Source organism: Halichoerus grypus, chromosome 5 (assembly GCF_964656455.1).
Source record: "Halichoerus grypus chromosome 5, mHalGry1.hap1.1, whole genome shotgun sequence".
Classification (NCBI taxonomy): domain Eukaryota; kingdom Metazoa; phylum Chordata; class Mammalia; order Carnivora; family Phocidae; genus Halichoerus; species Halichoerus grypus.
In genome coordinates, this window is record NC_135716.1 from 173282212 (window position 1) to 173304569 (window position 22358).

General features: G+C 52.5%; 1 protein-coding gene across 7 annotated transcripts in view; it reads left to right on the forward strand.

The window, feature by feature from the left end:
• The window catches only part of TMCO4 (transmembrane and coiled-coil domains 4), a 93536-nt gene that overhangs the window by 29940 nt on the left and 41238 nt on the right, over positions 1-22358 (forward strand). For all 7 annotated transcript variants that reach the window (XM_078073731.1, XM_036115562.2, XM_036115559.2 and 4 more), the window contains 7 exons: positions 2723-2855; positions 9634-9731; positions 9998-10141; positions 10773-10892; positions 14807-14971; positions 15853-15989; positions 18967-19051. In XM_078073731.1, the coding sequence (XP_077929857.1) occupies positions 2723-2855; positions 9634-9731; positions 9998-10141; positions 10773-10892; positions 14807-14971; positions 15853-15989; positions 18967-19051 (882 nt within the window). The remainder of the gene's footprint in view (positions 1-2722; positions 2856-9633; positions 9732-9997; positions 10142-10772; positions 10893-14806; positions 14972-15852; positions 15990-18966; positions 19052-22358) is intronic.

The window sequence follows — 22358 nt, forward strand, 5'->3', positions numbered from 1 at the left end:
CAGAGACCTGAATGAGGAGAAGCCCCCCATGAAGATCTGAGGAATGAGCCTTTTAGGTGGTGGAAACAGCAAGTACAAAGGCCCTTGAAGCAGGAACGTTCTAGAAGTTGAGGTCAGGGACTTTGACCAAGGGCCTTGAAGGTCATGGTAGGGTTTAGATTTGGTTCTAATCGTGACATTTCTACATTATCGCCAAAGAAAGAAGAAAGCAGAGTGCCAGGAGCCCAGGCCTGGAGATGTTTCTGGGCTGGGGAGGAGCCAAGGAGGGCGAATGGGCGTCTGAGGGAGGAAAACCCAAGAGCAGGGTCCGGACTGACAGCAGCTCTGTTCCTCCTACTCCCGGCCCCCAGGCCAGTGGTCCTCAAACCTGGCTGTGCACATGCAGAGACAGACTCCCAGGGCCCATCCCACACTACAGAACCGGAATCTTTGGGGTCCAGATAACACCCGTCCCGTCCCCACCAGAGCCTGGAGCCAGTTGAGTGAGGCAGAGGGGAGCCCCAGTGTCAGTGGATGACTGGAGGCTGTCGTGGAGGTTTGGGGGCTTGAGGTGCTGACGTGCTGCCCCCCAAGGGGCCTCACTGCCCCGCTATGCCCACCAGGTGGCGGAACACGCAGGTTCTCTACAGAGAACAGAGACCCCCAGACTGGTCCCAGTCAGAGAGGCCACCCTCCCAGTGGGGGGTGGGAAGCCGGGACAGGGATGCAGTGATTTTTTTTTCCCTCCAGTGGAGATTTTTTAGATAAACTAACAGTCTCGGGGACTTTGGGTGTGCGGGGTGAAGGAGGAGGATGGGCGAATCCCCCATCTCCAGCTTGGGCGGCTGAGTGGTGTCATATTTGGAGGTAGAGCACCCTCACATCCCTCGTGCCTCACTAACCAGGTAGTAATGCATTCGTACGAGCTTCTGGGCTTGGACAGACCACCTGTGGTTAAATTTTGATTGATTAATTTTTCCAATTATAAAATTAACCCAAGTTCATTAGGGATAATTTTGAAAAGACCAAAAAAAAAAAGTCCTATTTGACCTCTTTCTCTCCCTTTTTCCTCAGCAGTGGGCTTTTTTTTCCTTAGCTGGGACCCTATTCTCAAGTAAATCTATCTATTTTAAAAATTCTGTTTCGGGCGCCTGGGTGGCTCAGTCGTTAAGCATCTGCCTTCGGCTCAGGTCATGATCCCAGGGTCCTGGGATCGAGCCCCGCATCGGGCTCCCTGCTCGGCAGGAAGCCTGCTTCTCCCTCTCCCACTCCCCCTGCTTGTGTTCCTGCTCTCGCTATCTCTCTCTCTGTCAAATAAAGAAATAAAATCTTTAAAAAATAAAAAAATAAAATAAAAATTTTGTTTCATTATATAAGCATCTTTTTCAGATTTACAAACTTTTCTTAAGAATCTTTTTTTTATGGCTTATTCTCCACGGGGCGGATGTGCTGTAGTTTACATAACGGATCCCCTGATGTTAGAAATCTCCAGATTGCTATCACTTCCGCATTATAAAGGCAGTGGTAGGGTCTTTACTTACTATTTGCCGCATTCAGGATTGTTTTCTTAAGATTAGCATTTCAGAAATAGAATTCCTGGGCCAGCGGGGATGCACATCTTTCCCCCCTTTTTTTTATTGGGTAAAATACACATAACATAAAATGTAGTATTTTAGGCATTTTTAAGGGTACAGTTCAGTAGCATTAAGCACATTCACTGTGTCTGCCACCACCACCGTCCATCTCCAGAGCTCTTTTTTTTTTTTTTAAAGATTTATTTATTTTAGAGAAAGAGAGCGAGCATGAGCAGGGGGAGGGACAGGGGAGAGAGAATGAGAGAGAGAGAGAAATCCTCAAGCTGACTCCCTGCTGAGTGCGGAGCCCAACATGGGGCTCAATCCCACAACCCCGAGATCATGACCTGAGCCGAAACCAAGAGTCGGCCACTCCACCGACTGGGAGCCCCCCAGAGGGCCTCCCCTTCACCGACTGAGCCCCCCAGGTGCCCCTGCAGAGCTCTTTTCATCCTGCGAAACTGAAACTCTGTCCCCCTAAATGCTAACGCCCTCTTTCCCCCTCCCCGAGCCCTTGGTCGCTGTTCTACTTTGTGTCTCTATGATTTTGGGAGTACACGCTGTTCTCAGGTTTTTTTTGTTTTTTGTTTGTTTGTTTGCTTTTAAAGATTTTATTTATTCCTTTGAGACACAGAGATACAGAGAGAGAGAGAGAGAGAGCATGAGCAGGGAGAGAGACAGAGGGAGAGGGAGAAACAGGCTCCCCGCTGAGCCAGGAGCCCGATGTGGGGCTTGATCCCAGGACCCTGGGATCATGACCTGAGCTGAAGGCAGACAGACGCTTAACCATCTGAGCCACCCAGGCACCCCTGTTCTCAGGTTTTGATCCGTATTGTCAAATGGCCCTCCGGGCCGTTTATATCAATGCACACTCCCACCAGCGAGGTCCTCGAGCACCCACCTGTTTTCATCACCTCCTTAACAGCTTGGGATTAAAAAAATTGATCTTTGCTAATTTGGTGAAAAATACCACCTTGCCTCTGGTCGGTGGTTTTCAGCGTTGCACCGTATCCCATCCAGGAGGCTGGCCTGTGGTTTAGCTGACCGCCTCAGGTGGGGTTGTGCATGTAGGGCGTTTCCAGGCTTGGGGCTGTACCTGTTACACTGCTGTTAAGGTCTCTGTGCTTAAAACCTAAACTGATTCTCTGCCCTTGTTTCTCTCTTTCAAGGGCGCTATGATGCACGGGCCCGCGTCCTCATCTGCCACATGACCTCCCTCTTCCGAGTGCCCTTGGGGGAGCTGGATCTCCTTGAAGAGACGTTCCTTGAGAGCCTGAAGGAAACCAAAGAGGAGGAATCTGAGTAAGGGAGCCCCGTGACCCCAGCCCTGCCTGCCAGGAATTGAGGATTTCCACTTGAGTGCCCTGCAGATAACAGATGGTCCCCTCTTCCCTCCCCGCCATTAAGAGCTGGTGCAGGGGGATGGAAGGAGCACTGGACCAAGAGTCCCAATGCAGCCCTGACTCGATGTATGGCCTTAGCAGGTCACTTCCCCTCTCTGGTCCCCAGTCCTCAGTTGTACAAAGTGGGGATTAAATGGATTATGGCGGGGGGGGGGGGGGCGTGAGTCTGTGACATCAATAGTCTGTGACCCTGGCACCCCGTTCCGCCACCTCAGGCTCTTGGAATACCTTGTCCATGGGCCAGAGTGGCCTGGATCAAAATCCTATCTCTGACACCCATCTACTTGTTGACCTTGGACAGCGCCCCCCTTCCCTAAACCACAATATTCTTATCTGTAAAATGGGAATAAGGATAGCGTCTTCCCAGGGTCACTGTGAAAACCTAACATGGTCGTGTGGAGGGCTCGGCCCAGGGCTGGCCCGTAGCAGGGGCGCAATAGATAGGAGTCCTTCCCTTCCGGTACCTTCCAGCTGCAGAGCGGCTTTGCTATCTGCATGGTCAGGCGGGTATAGAGGGAAATTGTCCTGGTCGCTTGGCCAGAGCTCAGCTCTTGGCGGAACACCTTCCACGGGATCTGATACCACAGCAATCAGTCAATCCCGGTCACGGTCTAATTGCGGGCTCTTTGCACCAGGCACATCTCCCAGCGCCCTCTTTGTCCAGCACGATGGCTCTCTTGGAGCGGCCAGTTTGCGCCAGTCCCACGTAGCTTTGAAGCCAGCTTCAGAGCTGGGGAGCTGCCCTCCTGCCTGGGGTTAGTAGGGCAAAGGAAGGGGCTGTTTCCTGGAGAAAGGAAGCAACTTGATCTGTTGAAGTAACCTGAGAACAAACAGGCTTGTGTTAATTCCCAGAGCTGTGTCAGTAAAGAAACACCTGGATCCAGGCCCATGACCATAGTCACGAGCAGGGCCCAGAGCCTTGTCTTGTTGCACACGGACACGCACATGCATATATGTATGCTTGGAAAATCTTAGCTATTTGTTTGGAAATGTTATTATCAGAAGAAAAACTTGTTACCGAGAGGATTTGTTCTGCCGATACTCATAATGCCGGATCAGAGATGATGCGAAACAGAAGTTCTAGGAAAGCCCAGCTCAGCGTGTGATATTGGGGAAGTTATTTAACCTCTCTGGGCTTCCATTTTCCTCATCTGCAAAATGGGACAATAATAGCACCCTCCTTATAGGGTCCTTGGGAGGGCTCAAATGAGTTCATACATGGGAAGTGCTTCGAGCAGGACTTGCACAGAGTAACTGGTTGAAAAATATCATTATTTGCTGTAGTACATCATCATCGTTCACATTCCTACACATGAGCCCTTTCCTCAGAAAAATACTCCACATGTGTAAGTTTTAAATTCTGCTTTAGGGACTCTGGAGACCTTTCAGATTCTTCCTGTGGTCTCTGGAAGGGTCTGATACCCAGGGGAGGCCTAGAGACTATTGGGCCAGGAGACCTAGTTCTCAGTGTGATTCTGCTACTAAATGTCTGTGTGGCCCTGGGCATGTTGCTTTCCCTCTCTGGGCAACGGCACCAGTTTTTTTCACCTAGACAAGTAGAGGATCAAATTCTGTGCAGGTTCCTTTTAGCTCCACGGTTTGTGTTTCTGCAAGGTGAGCTTATCACTCGACACCCTGAGGCGATCCTTTGCAGCTCGGGTTTGGGGGATGATGTACATTTCTGTTCTTGGGTTCCCCCCCCGCAGAGCCCAGAGGCCACCCGAGCTTCCCCCACATGTTCGGTGACTTCACTTCCCTGTGCCTCAGCTCCTTCACCTCCAGCAGAGGGGTGATGGCTATATCTCCATCGCAGGGGTATTAGGAGGATTAAATGAATGGATGCAGATCAGAAGCTTGGACCAGCGCCTAGCACATAGTAGGTGCCCATAAATGTTAGTGCATGTCCTGCTGGCTTAACACTGACCACATCAGAATGACATGGTCAACACGTAGCTGTCCCTGAGCGCTCAGTAGATGCAGGACAAGATGCCATCTCATCTGATGCACAGACAGTCCCCTGATGGTTCTGCAGAGGAAGAAACAGAAGGTCAGAGGGGTGACGTACCTCGGCCAAGGTCACACCACTGGCCAGTGGCACCATCAGATTCAACCACCGTATCCATCTGAACGGCACTCAGTGCATCCCTCACAGCATGGTTGACACCCCCAGGTTCCCTCCTTAATTCTAAAGAAAGCAGTAAAGATACTTTTTTTTTTTTTTTTTAAGTAGGCTCCATGCCCAGTGTGGAGCCCAATGCGGGGCTTGAACTCATGACCCTGAGATCATGACCTGAGCCGAAATCAAGAGTCAGATGGTTCACCAACTGAGCCACCCGGGCGCCCCAGTAAAGATCATTCTTAATGGGGCTTTCTGTGCTTTTACTTAGGAATCTGTCTCTAGAACTCCCAGAAATAAGCTCTCCCTCTATCAACTGGAGAAGGTGATTTTAAAAAAAGAAAGACAAGGTGTCGATAATGGTGATGAGGATAAGAAACACCCTCTCATGGTGGGAGATGAGTGGCAGAGGGTGACCTTTATTTGTGGATCCATGCAATAGGCAACATGGGTGTCTTGTTCTTCACCATGTATCCATGGCTTCAACCTCTGTCCTTGGAAGGTTGACGTGGAACACCAACTCAAGGTCATTTCTGGCACCCCAGAGCATGAGCGTGGCAGAGATTGCCATGGTATCTGACCTGTGGGCGGTCAATAATGGGAACGGGGCTCCATTTGGATTTAGCATCATGCCCTGAATTCCCATATCCAAATATAGGAAGCATTGTAGACGTAACTCCCAGCCAGCATCTCCTGTGGTGCTTTAGACATTGAAATTCAGTCAGACAATGGAATTAACTGCAAGAGTAAAATGCTGTGTTAATTAATGATGATAGGCAAAGCCTTTCGTTTCATGTACAAAACAGTTATTAAGAACGTTCGAGTACTTAAATAAGTAAAGAAATCAGTTTGGGTTAATATTGAGAGAGAGGTCCTTAGCTAAATAACTTGGGGGAAAATACTGTATTCTCTTTGATTCAGCAAATTTTTATAAACATTTAAATAATAATGGTAGAGATTAGAGTATATCATCCATCTAATCTTTGTTAAATGGATTTGATACACTAGGATTCATACATTTAAGTAAAACAGCTTCAAGAACCATGTTTACTGTTTAGGTATTTTATTCCCTTTAGGGTATGAGCTCCCCCCCCACTCTGCATAAACTCCGCTAAAAGGGAAGATTATCTAGTATCATGGTTGCACAGATGTCGCTGCAGGAAGAATCTAGAAGCAGAAATTTATATAACTTTACAACATTTCAGATGGGTCCTAGTAGCTCAGAAGTTTTATTCTTGATGGTGACTGGCCTGTTCTCTGGCTAAATATTTTATTTAGCCAAAATGCCTCGCTGGCTTTATAGATGTGGGCGGTGCATGGGGGAGTAGATACTGTAGCAACGTGTTCACGTCCAGTCCTTGTCGGAATGATTAGGTTCTGTTCAAGAAAAGGTTTTCTGAGCACCCTCCAGGTCCCGAGCCCAGGACAAGCTGCTGAGGGTAGAGAGCAAGAAAGGTCCTGTCCGGGCGATTGTCCAACTTAAGATACAGCAGGTCCCTGGAGGGCTTGCTGTGGGTATAGCTCCCTGACCACCTGCATGCCCAGAGCTTCTGGCCCAGAAAGCTGTGATTTTAACAGCTACCCTGGGGGCTTGTGATGCAGTTGATACAAAGCCCCACCCTTTGAAAACCAGTGGTCTAGAATTCCATGCTGAGTACAGAGGGTCAGGGGCCCCAGAGTCCAGGCATTTAGGCAACCCTGGGGCTCAGGCAGGCTTCCTGGAGGAGGTGACTCTTGAATGATGACTAATGTATAGGCAGCCAGGGGAAAGTGAGAAGGTCCTTGACAGCCGAGGCCCAGCAGGAGCACAGGGACTGAGGCCCAGGCCATGCCCGGGGGCAGTGCAGTGTTTCTGGAGGGCAGACCATGAGTGAGGAAATAATGAGCAACGAGGCTGGAAAGGAGGCAGGGGCCAGGTCACCGAGGGCCTCAGTGTCATGCTGGAGAGGTGACACTATCCTCACTCAGGGCAGAGGGAAGGGACACGGAGGCTGGGAGGGAGGGAGGCAGGCGATCAGGGTTGTACTATCTATCACTATGGTGGTGCTGTCCTCATCCCCCCATTTCCAGTCCCTACGTGAGAAAATTGTAGCTCAGGAGTATTGGGTGACCCGGCGAGATCGTGGTGGAACTGGGCTCGGATACCTCCGCCCCAAATTTCCGCACTGTGTCCCAGCCCGAGTTTGTGAAATGAGATGCCGCTGATTCAGAGACAGCTGCTTGGCACATACGCGTTCCTGTTGCACGTCCTCAGCAGCTGAGTCTTTTCCTCAGACCTTGAACTCTGCCAAAAACAACTAATTGCCAACGTTCCAGTTTGCACGGAGTGGTGCTAGCGATCAAGGGCCAAAGTATATCTCCAGCCTGCATGTAGGAGGCAGTTATCGTAATAATGAAAGGAACGATAATAGCGGCAAACATACTGACCGATTACAATATGCCAGTCGCTGTGTGTGGATTATCTCATTTGCCCTCCCAGTGCCACCGGGGATGAAGTGCTATTATTATCCCCATTTGCAGGGGGAGGCAAGTCAGATGGGTCAAATAATTGGTACTTAGTCACAGTAAGTAGCTCAACCAACAGCATAGACTGGCTTTTGCTGCAGTTAACAAATGACCTCCGAATCTCAATGGCTTACAGCAACAAAGGTGCATTTCTTGTTCATAGTAAGTGTCCATTGCAGACTGGCAGTGGCTTTAGTCCACACTGCACTGTCGGTCCTGGGTCCTGGGTCCAGGGTGACGGAGTGACCCCTATCTGGAATGTTGCTGGTTCGTGGCAGAGCAGAAGGAGGCTCATCAGACCCCTGCGCTGACTCTTAAAGATTGTTCCAGAAATGACACGCACACACCACTTCCACTGACCTTTCATTGGCGACAGTGGGTCATGGGGCCCCTCAGTGCAACAGGGCAGGGATGTGTAATGTTTGTGCAGGGAGGACCATTACAGGGAGGGCTAGCCGAACCTGGTGGATGGTGCTCCACTACCACACAGCAGAGGTCGAGGTCAAGTTCACAAGGTCAAATCCTGACATCAGAACCCACGCTCTGTCGCCATCCTGCCTTCTGCTTTGCTCAATGCACACAGTTCAGCCTCATCCCACGTCCGATGGCATGAATTTCAGCCACGGAGAAGCAGCGCCTGTGGTGTGCATGGGGACGTTGATGTTGGGTTTCCGCTTCCCTTAGTGAAGTAGCTGTGAAGGGCTGTACTCGACACCCGGGAGGGGGGCGTGGGAAAAGAATTCGTTGAGGTGAGCCGGCAGAGAACCAAACGGCGGAGCAGCTCCTGAACGCCCAGCTCAAATCCCACTTCTCTTCGATGACTGGAGGATGAGCTACTTCTCAAGACAACGTGCGGTTCAGGAGGAACGAGATGGGAAGGAAACGAGTCTTGGTCGAGGGCTGCGTGGTTCTGCTCACAGATACTCAACGTGCAGAAGTACCAGCACGAAGCCCACCCTTGGTGACGGGTTGTTGGTTGGGTGGATGAAGAAAGAATGCGTTCCATCTTTACAACCTGCAACCTGACGTGATAGCTGTTATTAACCCCATTTTACAGAAGAGGAAGCTGAGGCTTGGGGAAACGCACATAGTCTCGTGATAATAGCAGCCACCTTTTCGGTCACCCCTCGCGGTGTGCCATCATGCTAAATGTGTGACAGGCATGCTCTTCCTCGATGCCCACAGCCCCTCAGGAGGGTGATGCTGTTGTCCCTTCACTGGTCTGTCATTCGGGCACAATAATAAAACTGCTTCCAGGGTAAGAGAAACCATGTGAAGTACGAAGCACGGCGGCTGGCAAGAAGGATCCCTCAGTAAATATTAACCATTTTCCCTCTTGATCATCATGCTGTCACGCTATACATTGAGTTGTTGTCCAAACTCCAACCTCAGCTCAGAGTTCGTGCTCATGAGGACTGCACCGACCTGCCCTGGGTCCCTCATCCTGCTCCTGATAGCCCCACAGCACGGGGGCCGCCCACCTGACACGGGGGCCGGGTTTGATGCACGCTAAGGGCAGCCGTCCTCAGCTTCAGCTGACCCAGTTCACCCCAAATGCTTCCTTTCTGCTCGATTTTATAGCTTTTAAAGGTCAAGTCTGGCTGATTGTAGCTATTGCCCCAAGGCCACGGTCTCTGATAGCTGACATTTTCAGCGGGAGATGGGATCAGATGGTGGGGAGCAGGGAAGGGAAGGGCAGACGGGGGCGATGGAGTCTGTGCTTGTATTTGTACTTGTTCTGGGTCCATCTGTTCAAAGATATTTTTTGTGCTGCTTTTGCTATTATTATTATTTTTGTCTTTTTATTATTCAAATTGCAACCCTGTTAGGACGGATCCATTGGGTAAGTAGCACATCGCACACACTGGGATTTCCCAGCTGGGTTTTAGAAACTTCTCAGCTTCTTAAAACCATCGACCGGCCCAGGGTGACTTGGGTACCTCGCTCTGCATGGCAGCGTGCAAGCATGGATCCTAGCTGGGGGCTTGGTGAGGCGGGGTGGTCTCAAGGGGTGCCAGGCACAGCCAGCCCTAAAGACCAACCTCTTTCCCCCCAGGACGGCTGAGGCGTCCCGGAAGAAGAAAGAGAACCGGAGGAAATGGAAACGCTATCTCCTGATAGGCCTGGCCACTGTCGGGGGCGGGACCGTGATCGGTAAGGCCAGCCCAGGTTGGGCGGGGGCCACAGGGGCCGGGGCGGTGCAGAGCGAGGGACGATGCCAGGCTTGAAGCTAGAGAGGACAGTGTAAGGGGGTCAGCTGGGAGGTGGCCCCCAGCGCGCAACAGGTGCTCCGTCAGCAGGAAGTGCGTTCATTCGCCTTCCTAGAAGCATCCATGGAAGGCAGTGGGCGGCCACTGGAGGAAGAACCAGGAAGGCCGCATCTTCCCGCCTTTACCTGCCATGGGCTGTTTTCCTTGCAGGCGTGACCGGGGGTCTAGCTGCCCCTCTCGTGGCCGCTGGGGCCGCCACGATCATTGGCAGTGCTGGGGCAGCGGCTCTGGGCTCGGTGGCCGGCATCGCCGTCATAACCTCGCTGTTCGGGGCGGCTGGAGCTGGCCTGACAGGTAAGGTTCCAAAGGAGTGGTGGCCCCTGGGGGATGTTCAGCCAGGGAGGCCCGGCTCTTACAGGACAGGCCCAGATTCTCACCCGGGATGGCTCCCCAGGGGACAGAGGAGGACACGACTCTTCTCACGCTGGGTCCCAGCCCTGCGGGAACTCGCAACAGGCTTCCTGTGTTTACCAGTATCACCGGGGGAGGGGGGCTCCAAATCATACGTGTCAGCAGCCCCCTAGTCACACAGAGATCCCTGTTCCACTCCCCGGGGGGAGGGGGATCCATCCCTCCCCACATGGAGAATCATGGTCGGTTTGATCCACTTTTTTGAGAGGAGTGTGTTACACCGGTGATGTTCGTGGGAAGAAAAGATCTAGAACCAATGGGGTCAGGATAGAGCATTGAGTTCCAGCCCCAGATCTGCCGTTGGAAGCCGGCCAGCCTTGGGAAGCATCTTAGCCTTGGCTGTAATCGGGGACAATAATGGCAACTACCCTGTAATGACTTAAAAATGAGACATTTGTCCAGGGAGAGGACACGCAGTTGGCACTCACTGTGAGTGTGCGAGCACAGAGAGCCACTCTAACATTCCTGGGGTCCCCAGTCATCTCCACCCTCATTTTTGTATCTGGGTCTTTAGGATACAAGATGAAGAAGCGTGTCGGGGCCATTGAAGAGTTCACGTTTCTGCCTCTAACAGAAGGCAGGCAGCTGCATATCACCATCGCCATCACAGGATGGCTGGCATCCGGCAAATACCGTGAGGACCAGGGGCAGAACAGAGAAGGGTGGGGGGATGGGGGAGGTGTTAACTGAGCTGGGACAGCTGCTGTGGGCCAAACCCTGGCCTAGGCCCTTGCCTGTGTATACCACTGGAGGGGTGGGGGAGGAGCCCCATTTTGCAGAGGAGGAAACTGAGGCTCAAGAAGGTGAGATGACTTCATCCCATACCCATCCACTCTTCATCTATCCATCAATCTGTGCACATATCCATCCATCCATCCATCCATCATCCACACACCCACCCATCCGTCAACCATCCATCCACCTACCCATCCACCTGTCTACCAATCCATCCACACATCCATCCATCCATCATCCACCCAACTATCTATCCATCCACCCACCTATCCATCCATCCACCCATCCGTCACCATATACCCACTCACCTATCTACTCATTCAGCTATTCACCCACTCATCCGTATATCCATCCATTGGTGCATCCATCCATCCATTACCTATCTATCCATCCAACTATCTACCCATTTGTCCAACCATCCACCCACCCATTCATTCATCGATGCATGCATCCATCTACCCACCTATCCACTCAACCATCCATCCATTCACCCATTCATTCACCCACCCATTCACCTATTAATTCATCCATTGAGCAGTACTTATAGAGTATTGTACACAGCACATGCCAGACATTGAGCCAGACCCTAGGAATTCAGTGGTGAGCAGCACCGCCATGGCCTTGGCCCCCATGGAACATGTGATCCAAGGGAGAAAACGGATGACTGAGCAATAATTACAGGGAAGGTTTATGGATGGCACAGTACAAGACACAACAGAGTGTTTCTGGAGAATGAGGGGAAGGTTCCTGGAGAAAGTGACATTTAGGCTAAAGACTGGGAGTTAACTGGGTAAAGAAGGAGCAAGAAGTATAAACCAAGCAAAGGAACAGCATGTACCAAGGCCCAGGGGTGCAAAGGAAACACAGGATGACTGGAACAGGGAGCTAGAAGGCAGAGGTATTGACAGGGTCAGATCATGCTGGAGCATGTGAGGTGAGGCAAGGAGTTTGAATTTATCCTCAGAGCAAGTAAGAGAGAGCAAAGGATTTTAAGCACGTGACTTAAAGTTGAAAGGACTTGAAGTAGGTGAGAGATCCGTACATCTTGACCTCAAGCAAATTACTTAACCTCTCTGTGCCTCAGCTGCTTCATTTGTAAAATAGAACAAATTATCCCTGCCTTTCAGGATACTTGCAAAGTTTAAGTTAAACAAGCTAACACATGGAAAGCACCTGGTTTCTCACTGACATTCTACAAACATTTGTCCCCTTTGCTGCTCTAATTTGAACATGCGTTTCGGGGAGATTCTAACCAGGGTGGCATCAAGGACTAACACCGTGGTCCACCCACTGCCTGGCTCACTGTTGCAAGTGTCCAGTGTGAGGCTCAGCAAACAGTTCATCACTGAGAGAGAGAGGGAGAGAGAGAGAGCAGGGTGGGTCAGGGAACCCGGAGCATCCCAACCAGACACATGCTGGCAGCCTCCTGAGTTTCCAGATCTCTCTCCTGAGTTTCCAGATCTCTCTCCTGAGTTTCCAGATCTCTGGGATCTGAGGGTAGAAGCCACAGCTCTTCTAAATAAGACAGAAGAAAGCAAGTGAGAAAATGTCCAGGCTCTGTATAGAGGCATCCATCCCCCTGCATCTGGTCAAGTGCCAGAGCCTTATTGGTGTGGGATGGCCAGACCCCATCCCCACACAGTGGGCCTCCAACGTTGACTGAGCACCTAGTCTGTGCCTACCCCGAGTCAGTCATTTTACCCACAAAGTGGGAACTTGATATGCCTTACCCCACGGGATCCTCACATCCACCCCCTGAGGTGGGGGCTGTTCCTGTCCTGATCTGGCAGAAGAGGAAGCCCAGAGGGGTCGCATGAGGTTCAGGAGAGTGGCAGATGCAGGATTCAAACCCTTGTCTCCCGACCCAAAGTTCATGGGTGTCTCCGTTCACTCCTTTCCGTGATACCACGCTGCAGGCAGGACCGAGACAGGAGGGAAGGAGTAAGAGCAGGCATCTAAGTTAAGGAATTTGCGATTCTGCCCAATCTGGAAACAAATTCCTTCTCTTTGTTTTACCCTCACTCGCTCTATTGGCTGCAGGTCAAAGGCCAAATTCAGTGTGATTTGCTCTGTTGGCCCCAGGTCGAAGGCCAAATTCACTGTAGCGGGAAGAACCCCTCTTCAGTGTTCTCCAGCAGCCTGGTGCAGCGTGCTCTCCAGACCAGGGAGGGGGGGTGGGTCAAAGAAACGAGCAAACTAGATGAAGTTCAGGAGGGAGAAAAAGGTAGCTTTTCCCGTCTCTGCCGGGAGAGAAGCCGTTGCTTCTGTGTGCGATAGGGACAGTTGGATTCTCTGCAGCCCAGCCCTTGGTTAAATAGAATTACTCACACTAGTGACAACAGTTTTGCAGCTACCTGGGTACTAGTGCGAGCATCTCGGGGGGCCTTGCTCACTGAGTCCCTCGCTCCAGGCCAGGGAGGTGGGCATCATTGTCACCCCCGTTTTATAGATAAGGAAACTGAGGTTCACAAGGGCTGCTCGGGGTCACCTGGCTAGCCAGGGACTGGGCAGACTTACCACTGTTCTGTCTGGCTCCATAGCGCATGTTTGGGGCCTCGGGGTGATACAGCGCTTTACAGTTTATATAATGCAGTGCGTGCGACCTCTCACGTGATCCCCACGACACTCAGGAGTCAGATGTTATCATTCCATTCTTAGAGATGTAGGACCCGAGGGGGCATGCCTGGCTGTGAGCCAAGCAACCAGGAAGCTGCCGAGCCGGGACACAGCCCTCCTCACCCTTACCCTCCCCCACCCCAGCCCCTGCTCTCCACCCTGAGCTGTCGCGGAGCCGTGACAGGGTCCCTGCAGAGGGGGGAGCAGCCTCAGGATGGTGCTTGCATTGGCCTGGCACCGTCCGGTAGGCACGAGGCCTTTGAGTCAGGCAGGGAGCTGACTCCCTAGTCCTTCTCGCCGAATAGAGTGACTGTGTGATGTGTGCACGTCCCTGTCCCTGCCGACTGAGGCCTGGATGGCTCATTTTCCCCAGCTACGAAGCAGGGCAGTGGTGGCCCCTATTTCAGAGGCCGTGGAAGATGCAGGTTTTTTTTGGGGGGGGTAGGCAGAGTGTAAGTGAGAAATTGGGGAGCAATGGGGCTGGGAAGGAGGCAGGAACCAGCTCACCGTGGGCCTCAGTGTCATGCCGGAGAGGTGACACTATCACTCAGGGCAGAGGGAGGGGACGGAGCAGGGGGGAGAGGGAGGCAGACGGTCAGGGTTGGACTTGTGTCTGACATTGGTCACTGTGGTGGTGCTGTCCTCATCCCCCATTTCTAGTCCCTAAGTGAGAGCACTGAAGCTCAGAAACACCGGGTGACCCAGTGAGATCATGACAGAGCTGGGCTCAGATGCCTCTGCTCCAAACTTCCAGATCGTCTCCCAGCCCGAGTTTGTAGAATGACTTCCCGCTGATTCCCAGAGCCAGCTGCCTGGCGCAGTGCACATTCCTATCATCCATCCTCAGCAGCTGATGCCAGAATGACTGCAGGGTGAGAGAGAGTAGCACTTCACACATAGAGAAGTTCCATCACTTCATTCCTACGACTACACTCTAAAGGGAGCTAAATATTCATCTGCCCACTGCGCAGATAAGCACAGTAAGGCTCCGGGTGGGATAGTGGTGTGCCCAGGGTCACCCCACTACTAATGAATGCAGAGTTGGGACTCGAACCCCAGCCTGCTGACTCCTGGGGTGGTGCCGTGCTTCGCTGACAGCTGCCGCACATCAGCAGGGGTGGTCCTCTGTCTGCCCACAAGGACACGTGGTCCCCGTCACAGACAGGAGAGACCCCACCTACCTGTGTTCTCCCCTAGGCACCTTCAGCGCCCCATGGACGGCCTTAGCCCGCAGCCGCGAGCAGTACTGCCTGGCCTGGGAGGCCAAGTACCTGATGGAGCTTGGCAATGCCCTGGAGACCATCCTCAGTGGTCTGGCCAACATGGTGGCCCAGGAGGCCCTGAAGTACACGGTGTTGTCTGGTAAGCCCCCCGACCCCACACTCCGCCCCACCACTAGCAGCATGCCCACTGCTACCATATCTTTGCACGCCCGGGGCTCCCAGGGAGTCAGGCACTGTGCTGGGCTTTAGGAACACAGAGAAGTTAAGGCTGCATTCCTGTCCATGAAGTTTATGGTCTTTGCGGGGAGGGGACAGGTAAACAGCCAAGCACATTGTCACACAGCCTATCCATTAGCTATTGCTGCATAACAAGCAACCCCAAAACCCAGTAGCTTAAAACAGCAGTCATTTCTCATAATAGCAGAGAAGTCACAAGGCTTCATTTGACTGATCTTAGCTGGGCCTGCTCATGCATCTGTGGATCAGCCGACTGTCCAGTGATCTAGGCTGGCCTTGTCTGGGGCAACGAGAGCAACTCGGCTCTGCTCCATTTGTCTGTCACCCTCCCCCTGGGACCAGCAGGCTAGCCCACACCAGCTGCGGAAGTGCACAAGAGGCTAGCCCCCGTGCACAAAACCATTTCAAGTCTCACATCAACTCATATCTCGTTGGCCAAAACAAGTCCCATGGCTGAGCCTAGTGTGGATGGCAGGGCAGGGCTGGGCACCGCTGAGTAGAGCCCAAAGTGGGAGGACACAGGATGGAGTGACAAATCAAGGCCATCTTTGGAATCCCAACCATGACAGATGCTTGAACAGAAGGAATCTAGTCCATGAATCAAAAATGCATGAGCTGCAATTTTCTTCATTGCTATCTAGCAGTTTGGCGGCCCTTGGAAAACATGTGGGTTCCAAGTTCAAGACTCTGCATGCGTTCACTTGGGCATCCATTAGCCAGCCCGTCACTTCCCTAGAAGGGCCTCCCCACACTGCTTTCCTCACTGATATCCCACCTCTGCAGGCATCGTGGCTGCCCTGACCTGGCCAGCCTCACTCCTCACTGTCGCCAACGTCATCGACAACCCCTGGGGTGTGTGTCTCCATCGGTCAGCGGAGGTCGGCAAGCACCTGGCCCACATCCTGCTCTCCCGGCAGCAGGTACCTGGGACTGGCTGTGGGGCGGGGGTGGGGGCAAGAGGGGAAGTGAGTGAGCTGACCTGTGCACAGATGTCAGCCCTAGAGACAAGCCCACATGGAGACAGTCTAGTGGCTTTGGGGGGTGCTGAACGGTCTTCACTGCCCCATCTTTCAAGTCACAAAAGTACCCCAGGATGGACCAGTGAGAAGAGAATTTGAGATTGTGCATTTCTAGCAGGTAATTAGGTAAGCGCTGAATAACGGACATCTGCGGGGATGGGCGGGGCCAGGAGCTCCTTCCTGCAAGCATAGAGCTACCATCTGAGCGGATCTTCAGTGGTCCAAATACCACGTACGATGGTCAGGAAGATAAATGATCATCAGACTTTTAAAATTTGGGGGCGCCTGGATGGCTCAGTTGGTTAAGCGTCTGGCTCTCGGCTTCAGCTCAGGTCACGATCTCAGGGTCCTGGGATTGAGCCCTGCATCGGGGTCTGCGCTCACTGGGGAATCTGCTTGAGGATTCTCTCTCCCTCTCCCTCTGCCCCACCCCCTTCATGCATTCTCTCTCTCTCTGTCTCTCAAATAAATAAATAAATCTTTATTTAAAAAAAAACAACAAAACTTTAGGGCGCCTGGGTGGCTCAGTCGTTAAGCGTCTGCCTTCAGCTCAGGTCATGATCCCAGGGTCCTGGGATCGAGTCCCACATCCGGCTCCCTGGGAAGCCTGCTTCTCCCTCTCCCACTCCCCCTGCTTGTATTCCCTCTCTCGCTATGTCTCTCTCTGTCAAATAAATAAATAAAATCTTTAAAAAAAAAAAAAAACCTTAAAAATTTGAATCCAGTACTTACCAGGGAAATGAAACTGCCCCCTTCAAAATAAACTTGAATAAATGGAGACAGAAGTTTGGGGAAAAGTTTCAGAGATGACTGTATGGTTAGGATTAGTTTGAGCTGCAAGTGAGAGAAAACCCCAAATCACGGTGGTTTACACAAGGCGGAAGTCTGTTTCTCAAGGAGAAGCTGAGGAAGGCAGTCTTACACAAGAATGCTTGCCATGAAGATGTCCAGGTGCCTTCTGGCTTGTTGCTCTGTTGTCCGTGGTCTTGACCTCGTGGTCCTAGATGTCAGCATCAGCTCCAGCCAGCAGGAGAAAGGAAGGGCCGAAGATGAAAGAGCAAAGGCCTTGTAGCATTTCCACCAACGTCTCATTGGCCAGACCCTGGTCCTAGGACCATCCCTACTGGCGCAGAACCTGGGGAAGGTCATCTTTCTTCTGTGTGTCAGAGAACCCAGCTGAAGTTCAGCTATGGGAAAAGGCGAGGATGGATATTGAGGGACAACCAGCAGTTTCTGCCACAATGGGTAAACTGCTTGAGAAACCAGACCCCCCCCAACCTCTGATTTCTGTGTCTTTGCCAGAAGAAAGAGAGAAGTCCTGTGCCAGGTTTGGCTGTAAGGCAAAGACCAGAGTGGTATTGGCTTAAACAAGGCAGGAGTTTACCCTCTCCCTTGGAACAGCCTGGATGTCAGCATCCGGGGCAATGCGATGTGTCTTCATTTCCTCTTGCTGTAACATAGGACCATAGGCTTAAAACAACACAGATTTATTGTCTTACAGCTCTGAGGTCAGAAATCTACCATGGGTCTGCAGGGCTGCATCCCTTATAGAGGCTCCCGGGAGCATCCACGACCCCACCTTTTCTGGCTGCCAAAGGGCTACCTACTTTCTTTGGCCGGTAGCTCCCTTCCTCCAGCTTCCGAGCCAGCAGTGTGGCATCTGCAGATCTTTCTCTCTGTCCCTTGCTCCTGCCAGCACGTCACCCGTCTGACTCTGACCCTCCTGCCTCCCTCTCTGTCACATAAGGTGGCACTCACGGGGCCCCAGGGTTCGGATGAGACCATCCTCAGGGGGGCCATTACTCTACCTCCCATGTGGGAGGCTTTGCAGTACCAGGAGCCCAGACTCTGTTGACGTCATGGTCACGCGTCCTGAGCGTTTGGTCTCTCTTTTGGTCCAAGATACATCTGCTGGCATGACCTCCCCATCCAAACAGAGGCAGGACAGCAGAGTAGAGGGCATGGAAATCACACCGTTCTTTGCTTCTCATGCCTTGGCCCTCCCGAGCTGCAAGGGAGTCGGAGTGACTTTGTCTCTGGCCGGAGAGCTGTGGGTCAGCAAAACTGAGGAGTTCTGTTAGCAGGGACCAAGGGGGGTGAGCGGGTGTTGGGGGATGACAAGCAGCTGCTGTACACGGTTCCTGCAGAACTACGCTACTGTTTGATCAAGGGTTTCCTGTCATCGTACATAGATGGGGGTGGGGGGAGGGAGGGTCAATACGCACGTATGGCACAAAAACAAGGAAAAGGAAGAGACTGGCGGGACCAGACCAGACCTTTGGAGCTCCTCTGCTCCTGTCCTCTCCTTCCATGGAGAGCTGGTACCCAGATACCCCCCGTAACTCTTCTTCTTAGGAGTTGTCTTTCCTACAAGTTCTTTAGTCAGAAAATCCTTCTCTGTGTCTAACTTACTACCTTCTCTTATTTAAAGCCAATATTTCAGTCCCACCTTCCTATCTAGAAACGGAACAGTTCTCCCCCCATGTGTCCCTGCCTGTGTGCCCATCATCACACCCCAGGGTACCTTCTGACTCCTCTCCCTGGCACCCCACTTCACTGTAGTCATCTGCCACCCAACAGATGCATCCTGTCCCCTGGGCAAGAAGAGATGGTGGCCGGGTAAGGGTTCGAGATGAAAGGGAATCAACCCAGCCAGAGGCTGCCTGTCGGCCCCGGAGGAAGCAATTCCTGCATGAATGAGGGTCCTGCCTGTCCTGATTAAGACATCAGAGCTCTGGGACCAACCGGGGGTAGCAGATGCATGATTCATTAAACGTGAAGCAAGCACTAAGGAGTGTGCAAGGGCTGTCCTCATCAGGGCCGATGCTGAACTGGCAAGTGTACCAACCCCCAGATACCTGTGTCCTGTCTCCTGCAGGGCCGGAGACCTGTCACCTTGATTGGCTTCAGCCTGGGAGCCCGGGTCATCTACTTCTGTCTGCAAGAGATGGCTCAGGAGAAAGGTGAGTCTGGCTTATTGTCACAGATGAAAACCCTTCCCAAGTTCATTCCCCAGGCAGAGGGTTCTGGGCCAGGGATCACAAGCCTTGTGAATGTGTTCCCAGTTCTTGGTGATAGAAGTTAAAAATAGTTTGAAAACAGACAAAACGGTTAAGTCGTTTGGAAAATGGTTTTATTTTTTCTGTATGTTAATTTGAGTGGATGCGAAAGAGTCCTGTAATAATGACATTGACCTTGGTGTTCTCATGCGCGTTCTTGAGCGGGAGGGAAGGGAATCGGATGAGAAGTCTGAAATTGAGGTGTCGGCAAGGTAACGTTCCCTCTGAAGTTCCTAGGGGACGATCCTTCTTTGTCTCTTCCAGCCTCTGGGGGTGGCCGGCAGTCCCTGGCCCTCCTTGGCTTGTAGATGCATCCCTCCATTCTCTGCCTCTGTCCTCACGTCATCCTCTCCGTCCTGTCTTCTCTTCTAAGGACAGTGTCATTGGATTTAGGCCCCCCACCCCACGCAAAGCCAGCATGATCTCATCTCAGGATCCTTAACTTTATTACAGTTGCATAATTCAATTACATCTGAAGATCCCTCTTCCTAAGAAGTTCTTATCCACAGGTTCCGGGTGGACGTACCTTCTGAGGGAGCCACCATTCAAACCAACTAGGGACACCTCTGGGTGTGTGTCTTGCCATCCGATGACACGATCTGAGTGTTGGGGCAGTGGAAAGCTTGAGTGCCATTGCTCAGACCTTGGGTGGGAGAGGTCCCCAGGATGGAGTGCCGGTTTGGGACAGATCTGTCAGTGGGGGACAGCTGGGGGGGAGGTGCAGAACTTGGGGCCCTGGGAGTGGCACGTGGTCTGCGGGACCCAGACTCACCCCTCTCCTGGGGGAGCAGCAGCTGCAGACCCCTGAGGCAAGAGAAGGAGCTGACTCAGTGACCCCCCTGGCCTGGGAGCAGAGGGTGGGCGGCAGAGAGGGCCAGAGTTTGCCCGGCGGTCTCACTGGGGATTTCCTGGAATGCCTCTCTGGGCCTTGGCTTCCCCACTTATAAAACGGAGTTATAATACCCAGCCTATGTGCTTGCTTTGAGGTGTCCTGCATACAGTATTTCTGCACCTTCTAAACCCCTCGTTGACCAAATTCAGCTCCGGGATGTTCATTGGCAGCTTATGCTCTCAGAGCTGCAGCCTGCTTGAGGCTAGCCCTGTAGATGGCCCCTGGCCACTCCTCGATCAGCCCAAGTGTGTGACCCGATTGCTGACCCATTGCCGGAGAAGGAGTGGGAATGTTCGCCGTTGGCTGGACCTGAGGGAGCCAGGCGGGGCTGACTGGTGTTATCTTCGGCGTTGGCATCCCCGGAGGGTGTGCGAGAGACCCTGGACCTTAGGGGCCTGACTCGTTCCTGTTCTTTTTCTTTTGCTAAAATGTCTCCCCACCTTGGACTGAGGACCAGAGCTGTTTTCCTGGTTTCATGGGCAAGATGTGCCATCCTTGGTATTTACCATGGAAGGGCCAAACCCCTGTGGGTGAGCCCTGCAGAAGGGCCTCACACCTTCTCTCTGTCATTTTGGAGGACTGCCCCACCCCACCCTACTCCCTCGTAGCTTTCAACAGCCCCCTTGTCACCTGGTTTTGTCTGCATCACTAAGCAATGGGGAGACACCTCTGTCCTATTTCCAGTAGCTTTGGGTAATCTGGGACCACCATGCAGAAGGGCCTGGGGAGCCAGCTTGGAGCTGTGTTCACCAGGAAAATCCAGGCTGGGGTCAGAGGTCAGGCAAAAACCAGCCTGGAAGCAGGGCTGAATCTGGGGCTCTGGTGCAGGTGAGTTTCCACTTCCACCATAGAGAACACCATACTTTCTGCTTAAGTTCTTCCCCTAACTAGACATCACCAGAGCAGAGCAAGTCAAAAAGACATCCCTTATGTGCCTTTCCTGCTCTACCTGGTAAAATAATCCGCCTGGAACCTTCTGGCCGCCTGGGAGGAACCCCCTCCCACTATGTCTCCCCGCCCTCAGCTCTTCATCCCCTGCAGTAAAGGGCTTTGTCGGACCACAGCGGCACCATTCACTCCCCCTGCATAACGCCATGTTCTGTGCTCCTGCGACTTTTACAAATGATAACTGGACTGTCAGAATCTCTCAGGAAAATTAGGGGGATGGCATTTCTCATGCAGGACACAGGACCTTTGTTAAAAATGTGTGGGTTAGAGGCACGATGGGTGTACCAGTCAGCTTTGGCTAAGTGATGCTGCATAACAAGCTACCCCCCCCAAACTCAGAGGGTAACAACACCAAATAGTTCCATGCTCAGGATCTACTGTGGTTTGGTGGCTCTAGAACAGGCTCTGTTTCTGGCCGCGGGTTGGACAGGCTTGGCCCCAGGCTGCAGGCTGGGCTCACATCTGCCCCGTGTGCGTGTGCGTTTGTCTCTGTGAGCTTGAAGGAGCCGCGGCCCCCCAGGGCATGTTCCTCTCAGGGTAGATCACAGAGTGCCAGAGCCAAGGCAAACCACACATGCACATTTTAGACCTCTGCTCATGCCGTCTTTACTAACATTCTGTATCAGCTGTTCATTGCTGCAAACAACCTCTCCAAACTTAGTGGCTTAAAACAGCAATGACTGGGCATTTCTCACAGTTCTGTGGGTTGACTAGGAAGTTCCTCTCCTCCTCGCACCTGGGCTCGCTCGTGGGGTTGCAGTCAGAGCTGGAGTGCTTGGAACATGCAAGCCGGCCTCCCTCCCTGCCTGGCTACTGGCTGGTGGTCACCTGGCATGCCTCAGTCCTTCCCGGTGGACCGCGCATCCTCCAGCAGGCTCACCTGACGTCCTGACATGGTTCTCTCTGGGCAGCGTTTCAAGAGGGCAGTAGTGAACGCAGCAAGACCTCTTAAGGCCAGGTTCCAGAACGTATCACTTCCGCCACATGCTGTTGGTCAAAACAAGTCACAAACAGATCAGATTCAAGGGGGCAGAGGGAAAATGCCTTCCCCAGAATGGGAGGAGTAGCAAAAAGTTTTTGGCAGTTTTTAATCTTCTGCACATTCTGTTGGCCTAAACAAGTGATGTTCAAGCCCTGGGTGGTCGGGGTGGGGCAGTGCGCTCCGCCCACAGTGGTGGGGAGGGGAGCAAATCTTCGCCAAAGGGCAATCCAGACTCTGTGCCAGGGTAAAGAAAAGCCTGGCTTTGCAGTCTGCAGAGACCTGGATCTGAGTCCTGCCTCTGCTCAGCTGGGTCACCGGGGCTGGGGAAGGACGCAGCCTCCCTGGATGTCCATATGTCTCTTTGCAACCAGAGGCTAATGTCACGTGTG